The sequence below is a fragment of the Hippoglossus hippoglossus genome, chromosome 7, assembly GCF_009819705.1.
Source record: "Hippoglossus hippoglossus isolate fHipHip1 chromosome 7, fHipHip1.pri, whole genome shotgun sequence".
Classification (NCBI taxonomy): domain Eukaryota; kingdom Metazoa; phylum Chordata; class Actinopteri; order Pleuronectiformes; family Pleuronectidae; genus Hippoglossus; species Hippoglossus hippoglossus.
This window is the reverse complement of record NC_047157.1, coordinates 8,176,571-8,186,236: the sequence shown is the minus strand read 5'-3', so window position 1 is coordinate 8,186,236 and position 9,666 is coordinate 8,176,571. Positions and strand designations below refer to the sequence as shown.

At 40.5% G+C, this 9,666-nt stretch overlaps 1 protein-coding gene across 1 annotated transcript; it reads left to right on the top strand.

Moving 5' to 3' along the window:
* The first annotated feature begins 5,036 nt into the window (after window positions 1–5,036).
* On the top strand, window positions 5,037–8,786 carry hspb7 (heat shock protein family, member 7 (cardiovascular)). The gene is made up of 3 exons (XM_034591097.1): window positions 5,037–5,412; window positions 7,857–7,981; window positions 8,144–8,786. The coding sequence occupies exons 1-3, from the start codon at window positions 5,247–5,249 to the stop codon at window positions 8,321–8,323; spliced, it is 471 nt and encodes a 156-aa protein (XP_034446988.1). The 5' UTR covers window positions 5,037–5,246; the 3' UTR covers window positions 8,324–8,786.
* The last annotated feature ends 880 nt before the right edge of the window (window positions 8,787–9,666 follow it).

The following is a 9,666-nucleotide window of genomic DNA, read 5'->3' as shown; positions in this document are numbered from 1 at the left end:
TCCCTCCCACATAACAGCTGATACTCTGCACTTCAAAGAGCATTCTACTTCCTTTCTTCCTTCCTTCCTTCCATATATCTCACCTAATGTCAGTTTGACTCGTTTATATCAAGTCCTGGCCCGATTTAAATTTCAAAAATGTTTAAAATCAAACATGTATAGTTCTTTATTCGGCAGTGAAATATTAAACAATGTGATGCTGGTCCTTGTGGGATCAAAACCTTATATACAGTCTATGATCGAAACACACCCAGATTACTTGTTGTTATGTTGTATAAAAGTTTACAACTTTAAGAAACAAGGCGCCTTTATGATGTTTCATGAGAGCTTTGGTCAGTATGATAAACATATTACTGCTCAGATGGAGATCAACAATGTGGTGTGAATGATGTCATTGCAATGACCTTCTTTAGGTCAGTGATTGGCTTCAAAGACTTTCATTTGAATAGCGCCTGGGGAGCAGAAAAATCCTCACGACATATTCAGAATTTTAGCTCAAGGTCAAGGTGATTATCGTTCAGATCTGGAAACACACACACACAAAGCAATAGAGAGAGAAACTTTAAAGCTCTTAGTTAATGTTTATTTTCCTCAGCTCTTCCTCCCCTTCAGGCATTCAATTACCATGTGTGTTATTATAGAGATTTGAAATCTGCACACTGTGAGCGTTAGTCACACGCACATGTACACACACTTGCATATACACCACAGAAATGTACACACATACAAACTGCTCCTCTCGTATAAAAACTTGTTTCCATGGTAACAGCAAAATGAGGCGACTAGAGCCAGACAGGAGGGTACTTTACTTTTTTCCCATAAACTATCATATCTACCAATCGTAGAATTGTTCTCTGACAAATAATACGTAATAAGTAAATCAAATTATGTAACAGTTACAAAATCCCAAAACTGAATATGAAACATTTTACAAATAAATAGAATAATATCCCCACCCTTGAGAACAAAACATCACAAGTTAAATACCCTCTGTTTTATCATGATCCAAAACTACATCTGTGCTGTTCCTATAACAACAGTATCTCAGCGAACCCAGAGGGGGAAAAAACGGTAATAGACTTTATTTAAAAATTATCCTTAACTATGTCCTCACAATATTGATTTGCCATTCAAAACAACTTGAGTGATGCTTCAACCAAATCCAATCAACTCTGCTCTCATCAGGCCCATTTTCCAGCTGCAGCAAGCAGCTGTTTTCAGTGAAATTACTATAATAAAACCCAGTTCGTTAGGGCCCAAGTGGCCTGCATGTGATTCCCCCCCCCCCATGTGAACAGCACAAATCACATGGAATCAGATCTTTTCAAATGAGATATGTGGTTCTAAATCAGATACAGATCCAATTTTTGGAAATGCGACCTCAGTCTGAACAGACATTTGACCCGTATCCAAATTCAATGCGGCTTTTACGTCACTCTAGATCAACATTCCCCATCATTTTGCGCAGGCAGAGGGGCGGGCGGGACTCTCCAGGCGAAAAAAACAAACATGGAAGACAGCTGCGACAGAGGTAGTCAGTCGAGGGACAGTGAGGTTTTAGATCTTGGGGTGAAACGTCTGTCCAACAAAAACTTGAGGGGTCATATTGTAACCTGTCTGTGTTTTTAGAGCATATCAAGAGAAAATGTACACTGTAAACGCTCTCACATCTGTGGCCTCCATGTTTAATACTGATTTCTTCTCCTTGTGTACTTCCATACACAGGGTCCTGTTGTTCTTCTACGTATGCGAGTCACATCAGGGCTATGTCCAGTTCACAAAATTAGAATTGAGCACTAAGGCTTGCAGTGTGAAATATGTAAGAGAGTGTGACATTAAGAGGGATATTACAGCAGGTCTGCAGTGAATAAACCCCTCATTACTAACATGAATGCACATCTGAGAGTTCGATGGCACAAAAATCCCTGATAATGATCTACAGTGATAGTGTGGATAGTGGTGTGGAAAATATGGTTTTCATACCAGGAGAACAGAACAGGCTTTGACCCCCTACAGTGAGCGGCTCATCCACAGGGCGCAGGGGGGTCACTGATTGGTTTGATAGGTAGGAAGGTGATGTTAATCATATGTTGTGTCCTTCAAAGTCACGACTGTGTCCCACTTTCATATATGTCACTGTTTCAAACTTGATAGTGTTTTTCCAGTTAGTACAGCAGAATCAGTGGTGTGTTGCTCTCCACCAGCATCTCCAAGTCACTCTGTGAAGGGACATCTTTTGAAAGAATAGAGTTCAGCACCAAACTAAGACACTTTTCGTTGTGTCTCAGGGTCTTGTTGTTTACTGATGCCAGTGTGACCACATTTGCATACAAAGCTGAAATGTCTGCTTATGAAAATACGACAGCAGCCGTGAGATGACCTTCCAGCTCAGTCACAGTCAATCACTGGAATGTATTCATCTGTCTGGGACATTATGTAACATACGGCAGCTGAAGCAGACTCAACCCCTGTGTGTGTGTGTGTGTGTGTGTGTGTGTGTGTGTGTGTGTGTGTGTGTGTGTGTGTGTGTGTGTGTGTGTGTGTGTGTGTGTGTGTGTGTCTGCGTGCGTGTCAGCTGTGGACAGATAGGAATGCACACACAAACACACACATTATAGAGGTGATTCAATGTCACCGGTGGGACAGCAGGGATTATACGGACCACTGGATCATATTCACTTGCTTTCGTTATTTCCTCCCTCTCTGTTGTGATTCCTTTAAACTCAGTGTTCCTGGCCGACTGCCTGAACTTAATAATACTGATATTTTATCTTCTTTACTCATTGTTGAGTCTTATTTTTCTCTCCTTTTTTGGATTTTGAAATTTTTTTTGATGCTGTACTTAACTAGATACTACTAACATTATTATTCCAGTTAAAACTTCACAGGACACTTACTTATATTTGTTTAGGTTTAGGTTTATGATGGATAATTTTCTTTGACATTCTTCTTGTTTCTTGTTTATTTCTCCTGGATTGTGGTGGCAGCTGATCATGGATTTTGATTACAATCAGTTTGCTTAGATACCTACTGACATATACTACCATTACTAGCAATACTAATTCCAATCGTCATTGCTGCTCTGTCTGGCATTATCTTCTGTATAAACTTCAAACATTGATACACCTCTCCATTTATATAATTTTTTTTTATAATTGTTGTAAACATTGTCTATTTTGTTAAGGTGCCCTGTTACATATGACATTGATTCTATTCTATTCTGTCGGTCCTGGGAGAGGGATCTCTCACTTCTGGCTCTCAGAGGTATATATTTTTTCTTTCCCTGTTAAAAAAGGTGTTTTGGTAGTTTTTCCTCATCCTATTTGGGCAGAGGATGACACTCCTCGTTAAGCCCTATGAGGCACATTGCGATTTGGGCTATACAAATAAAATTTGTTCGATTGATTGGTGTCTATTGACAAGTTCAGCATCTCGTGACTCATCAAAATTGTGCCATACCACTCCTATGGGCCTCTTGACCCTGACATTAAAAACCTTTGATTTGAGTAAATTACTTTATTTCCTTGGATAATTTAAAAAAGAAAACAATCCTGTAAAATGTCATCAGACTTTTGAAAACTGAGACAGCAGCGGAGATCATTTTGACCTTTCTTATGTTGAAAACAATCCCCAGAGACATTATTGAGTAATTGATAATGATAATCATTAATATATTATTTCATAAAGTGAATACTGTCAATAGCATGTGATAGCACATTTGCCGTTTTCTTCCAGCATTGCTCTCGACTAAAGCACCATCAGCAGTAACAAACACAGTGTACCAGATATCTTATTTATAAAATGAATAAACAATATTCCTGCTGTTACTATGGAGGGGAGCAGGCTCTGTGTGCTTCCTGGCAGGGAGCTGCTGAGTTGCTGGGCTGGATTTAGACCTTCAACAGGGGGATTTCAGCTCTGTACTGATAAGACAAGAGGCACATAACACTGTATGGTGTCATTTGTTATGATGGCCATAACCTTTCTATTCGAACGTGGCTTCAAAACAAAAGACGACAACACGTGCTGGATTTATTTGAACAATGTGGTTTCCATTTCAGTGTCATTGTGATTGAGGAACTGAGGTTGTGATGTCACGCAGTAAATCAGTCACTTGTTGCACGTGTCATGTACAGGTCATGCGCAGACTCTAGGCAACCTACTCATGATTGATTAGGGCAACAGTCAAATACTAATAGTGTCATTATAGACATATAGTGATTTAGTCCTTAAAGGTTTTCTTAATGGATTTGCTGTCAGCGACACTAGAGGGGAGAGCAGTGAGTGTTGTTTAATCACTGCTCCTCATGCTGATATTTATAGCCACAAAGCAATGCCCCTACTAAGTCCCCCGCTCTCGCTGCTGGCGGCTTTGTTTTCAAGCACATTCTTTCCATCTTTGTTTTGCTCTTTACTTATCCTCTGAGATAAGAGGCACGTCTCCTTTTTCCACTTTTCCATTCGCTCTCCTCTCTTTTCATCCAGCTCAGCGGGAGAATGCAGAGTCTTCCAGAAAATCATTTGTTCTTAATGTTGCATGCTCAGAAAGAGAAAGATTAAATCAATAAGCAGATGAGACGGGGCCCGACAAAACACAAAAAATCTTACTAATGAGATGAAACCACGCTGTGGAAAGATCGGCCATTACGTCACTTTCACAGAACCAAAGAAATGGCATTAAATATGAAGAAAGCAGAAGAAACAGACAAATGGAGTGACGGAGTGCGGGGGAATTAAAGACAGGAGAGGGGAGCTATTTCAGGGATGGTGTGTGTGGAATGACAACTTTTTTGCCCCCCCCCCCCCCCCTGCTCTTTCTCTACCTCTCTCTATCAAATCCCACTCTCTCCCCTTCTCTTAACCTCAGGGCCCGTCAATGCCCAGAACTTTTCCAACCACGGACCCCTCTCTCCATCACTCTGTGTGTTTCACGATAAATATAGAACGTTATTTCTCCCTCCCAATGAGCTGTGACACACGTGTGAACCTCCCAACCACGTATAGGACCACACAGTATATAAGGGCCAATGAGAGAGTGGCTGCAGGATAGTGGGAAAACAGTTACCTTAGACACACAAAGAATAATAAACACATAGAAAGAAAAAAGGAAACACAGAGGAGCTGTGTGTCTTATTTCTAACATTTAATACTCCCAGAGGAGCTACCAGACGGATCAACTCTCTCCGCCTCCCTCTTCTCTCCCCTCTGCTCACCTCCTCTGCCTCACCCAGCACTCACACCCATCCATGAGTGTGACCAACTCTTCTGCCTATCGATCGGAGCGTAGTTTCCACCAGACTTCATCTTCATCCTCATCCTCTAGTAACCCATACATGGAGAAAAGCCGGGGACTGTTTGCTGAGGACTTTGGCTCCTTCATGAGGCCTGGGAGCGACGCCTTGGGGTTTTCCGGTAAGTTGGGCGCAATGTCAGGTTTCTGTAACACCCTTTGTATACACAAGTGGTATAAATATAATAGCTTCAGCCGGTTGAAGTGACAGTTTTGACTTTTAACAAGATTTTTATGGCTGCTTGGAAACGACTTGTGTGCAGTGTGTGGTTTTTCTCCATAAAGTGGTGATAAAGCCTGTCGGAGGTGACAGTTCAGTGGAAGGAGACAACAGGCAGGACTGAGTTTAAAAGGTAAAAGGACTGTGGTGTGAGTGTAGCCATGGTACTGACTGACGGAGCAACTCAAGTTCACAGTGACCTGAGACCTGAGGACTGTACTGCGTAATGGGGTGACCCTCAAAACCTTGTTGACCTGATGTCTAATACTTGTAAACTTGAAGATGGATCAGGGATGTTATCTTTCATTTTAAGTTGAACAAGATAAAAAATGATGCCTTCAATGATTTACTTTGATAATCTAACCAATGTAAACTGGGGGAGGATTTCAGTCTAAGGGCACTAACTTGTATTAACTGTAGCATGAGAGCACTTCTACATTATGTGTATATTTGATGATGCATTCTTTTTCAAAACTAAATTTCATGTGGAGGATCTGACAGTGTGGGGTGGAGGGTGAGCTCTAATTACTCAATATATGATTCATACATATGTTTATATGATTCGTACATGTTTAAACTCAAATGTCAACAAATTAAAAAAAGAGATGTTTGCTTATAAACATACTATGTGTGTGTATATATATATATATATATTATAATAAATATAAAATTATTTTATTATATAAAATATACATTAAAATCAGCAGGCTCTTATCGTCACAGTGTCTGGTACGCCCTGTGGCTCAGTAATGTGTGGAGCTGGTGTGAACTGTTCACTGCAGGTGCACACAGATGTGTGAATGTGTGACATTTGAACCTTAAATGGACTCTGTGACTCAGGGGCAGGGTATAGAATTGTTGGTGTTCCATAGTAGCAGCACAAGAGACTGATGCTAGGACACTAAGCAAAGCAAAGCAAGGCACACACACACACACACACACTGACGCAGACTCATGCATGCAAACAGGGGAATGCAGAACAGACGGCCAGCAGTGTGACTTCACACGCCGAGTATCTGGGATGACGCCTGCATAAGGAATGATCAGATGGTTGCCTGGTGACCAGTGTACACACACACACACACACACACACACACACACACACACACACACACACACACACACACACACACACACACACACACACACACATTTGGAATGATGTCACATAAGTAAACTAACCCTCATATGTTAAGTCAGAGCTGAAGTCACTGACACACTCAGGGACTTCAGTCTGATGTCGTGTGTGAAATCATGTGCTACCACGTAGTTCTTCACTGAGCTCAGAGTCAGTGGGGACCTTCAGCAGCAGGGAGCCTTATCATCAAGTTTCTAAAGCCTGAGAGAGAAGCTTCTTTCTCACTTATCACTTGGAATTGTTATAATTTTGCTTTAGTAAAGTTTGATGAAACCGAATGAACAAATATTTCTTTCAAATCCAAATCTGTTGAAGCTTGAAATTAGATTGTTGCTCAGACTCCAGACATGGGATTGATAGAAACTAAACAAATGACAAAACCAATATTTAAATAAAGATTAAAGGCTGTGATGCAAATAACTAAATAATAAATGGAGGGCCAAAGAGAGCTCTTTTTCGTTGATAGTGATGTACGTTTCCATAAAATAATCACATCTGTCGATCTGCCTTCTGTACAGTAGTGAGCACATTTGTAATATGACCAAAGCAGCAACATTAAGTCACTCATGCTGAGAAATACTAATTTGTCAGTCTTGTCAATAATATGGAAAACATACGTGTTACCAATACAGCCATTCTGCTTGTCTGTATTTACTAATACATTAAAACAAATACCATTAGGATACAATCATGTTTTCTGTAAAAAAAAGACAGTGTTCCACTTTTAATTATAATTATTTGGGTATAATTATAATTAAAAGTCATTAGATTACATTTTTAACAAATATTCACTGGAAGTTCACACGTCATATAACATGTACGTGTGTATGTATATCAATTGGACCCCTGTGTGTATATATAAATATACATGACCATTTTCTGCAAAAGTAATGAAATACTAAAAGAAAAGAGAAAATAATTTGTCTGAATAGTGAATAATGGAATTTAGCTTCTTTTTTTTTTAATTGAAACTATTCAACAGTATACTAGAGTCTTGGTATGAAGAAAAAAAACATGATTTCAATTATATGGTGAATCAACTTCCTGTAACATCAGTTAATCAGTCCCTAATGAAACACCGCATGCAGCTATTATAATTACCAGTGATGGTGCTTAACTCACTGAAATGGGAAGTCATTTTCAGTGGCAGGTGGTGTAAACAAAACCAGAGGTGACAAACATGCTTTCTCATCTTGTCGTGCTTTCAGGTGGAGCTGGAAACATTAAAACTCTCGGGGATTCGTACCAGTTCACAGTTGACGTGCGAGACTTCTCCCCTGAAGACGTCATTGTCACCACGTCCAACAACCAGATAGAAGTTCATGCAGAAAAGGTGGGCAGCTTTCTTCCTGATTCAGAGCGGTACTATGCTGTGTGTCTGCAAGTGATAAAAAACAGACTTAGCCATATGGTGGAACCCTGGGACGACAATCTGTGGACTTCAGGGTGTCACAGTTACATTCCCTCACTGAATCTTTTATTTCTTCCTCAACAGTTGGCCCAGGACGGTTCAGTGATGAACACATTCACCCACAAGTGCCAGCTACCTGAGGATGTAGACCCCACCTCGGTGACGTCATCACTGGACACAGAGGGAACCCTAACAGTCCGTGCGCGGCGACACCCAGCCAAGCACGAGCTCGTACAGACCTTCCGCACCGAGATCAAGATCTAGAGAACACCAGATTTCTTGTGGGTTTTTTTATGCAACTTCCTTGATTTCCTGTCTTCACCGAAACCATTCTACATGTAACACTCACACCGTGCGCTGTAAAACCAACCACGTCCTCCCGCTGTGTCTGCAACTCAGTTATAGTCTGAGATAGTTCACCAGACACAGCTGCAATAGGTCATGGCTGCAAATAACAGGCTGAGACGTAGAAGCTTGGACATGTACAGCATTTGGACAAGCATACACACACACACTGTACTGATCAGTCCAGTACTTCACTTGTGTCGTCTAACACAGTTCTACTCCCTTGTCTAAATTCAGAATTTTTAAATTGATGGTTTCTCATTAATAATTTATTCTGTTGTATTATTTGTGTGAATAAAATACTCCTTCTTTGACAATAAACATGCTGATGCCTTCTGTTTCCCCTTCTGCCTGATACATGTGGTTTGGGGAAAGAGCTCAATCACTTTATATGAGTTGATTTGAAAATTAATGAAGCGAACCCTGCAAGCTAGGATAGGCAGCCAACTCGAGCTGCGCTGCTCCAATCATGTGACATACCTCACTCTCCACAACCATCTATAATACACACCCACCTTATTAGGCGGCCTATTTAAGCAGAGAGAGATTTCCTATCACCCCCTTTGCTCGCACTGCTGCTGCAGTATTGCTACCAGTTGCTCCAGCCCCTCATATTTGCTCATCACTCCCATCATTCCTGTGTAATCATATCAGGGGGGAGTGATTAAGTTTGAGCCTAGACGCCAAACACTAAACCTGTCCTACTGTTGCAATAAACGTTTGAACGTGAGTTGTCTGACTGATATATATTAATAGAAAGAACAGAAATTAAAATGTGTATTTATATATATGATAAAAATATACTGATTCCAATATTCCTATACTCATTATTTTTAAATGTTACTGTTTTAAGGCCAGGAAAAACTGTTCTACAACAGCAGACCATTGTAAAGAATTACAGTCTTGATGATCACTCAAAGTGATTTACAGAACAGTTTTGCCATTCACCCATGATACAGTGCATCTATGTGTTGTACTTTCTCTATCACACATTACTCACACACTAGCTGCACAGCCTTGAGAGGCAATGTGGGGTTCAGCATCTTGCCCAAGGACACTTAGGAACGCAGAATGGGTGAGAGTAGAATTGAACCGCCTGCCCTCTGGTTAGTGGAAGACCCCCTCTACCTCCCGAGCCACAGAAATGAAACATGAAAATATAAAATCAATTGACAGAGCCAGACTTTTCTGATCATCACTAATTTTACATTCCAGTGAATAAAAACATAATCGTTTCAGAAATTGTGATTGACCTGGTTGCA

Excerpts from the sequence above, each read along its gene's own strand:
- hspb7 (XM_034591097.1), top strand. The coding sequence starts at position 5,247 with ATGAGTGTGACCAACTCTTCTGCCTATCGATCGGAGCGTAGTTTCCAC. Across the intron at positions 5,413-7,856 it reads CGACGCCTTGGGGTTTTCCG|GTGGAGCTGGAAACATTAAA; the intron begins GTAAGTTGGGCG and ends TCGTGCTTTCAG. Across the intron at positions 7,982-8,143 it reads TAGAAGTTCATGCAGAAAAG|TTGGCCCAGGACGGTTCAGT; the intron begins GTGGGCAGCTTT and ends CTTCCTCAACAG.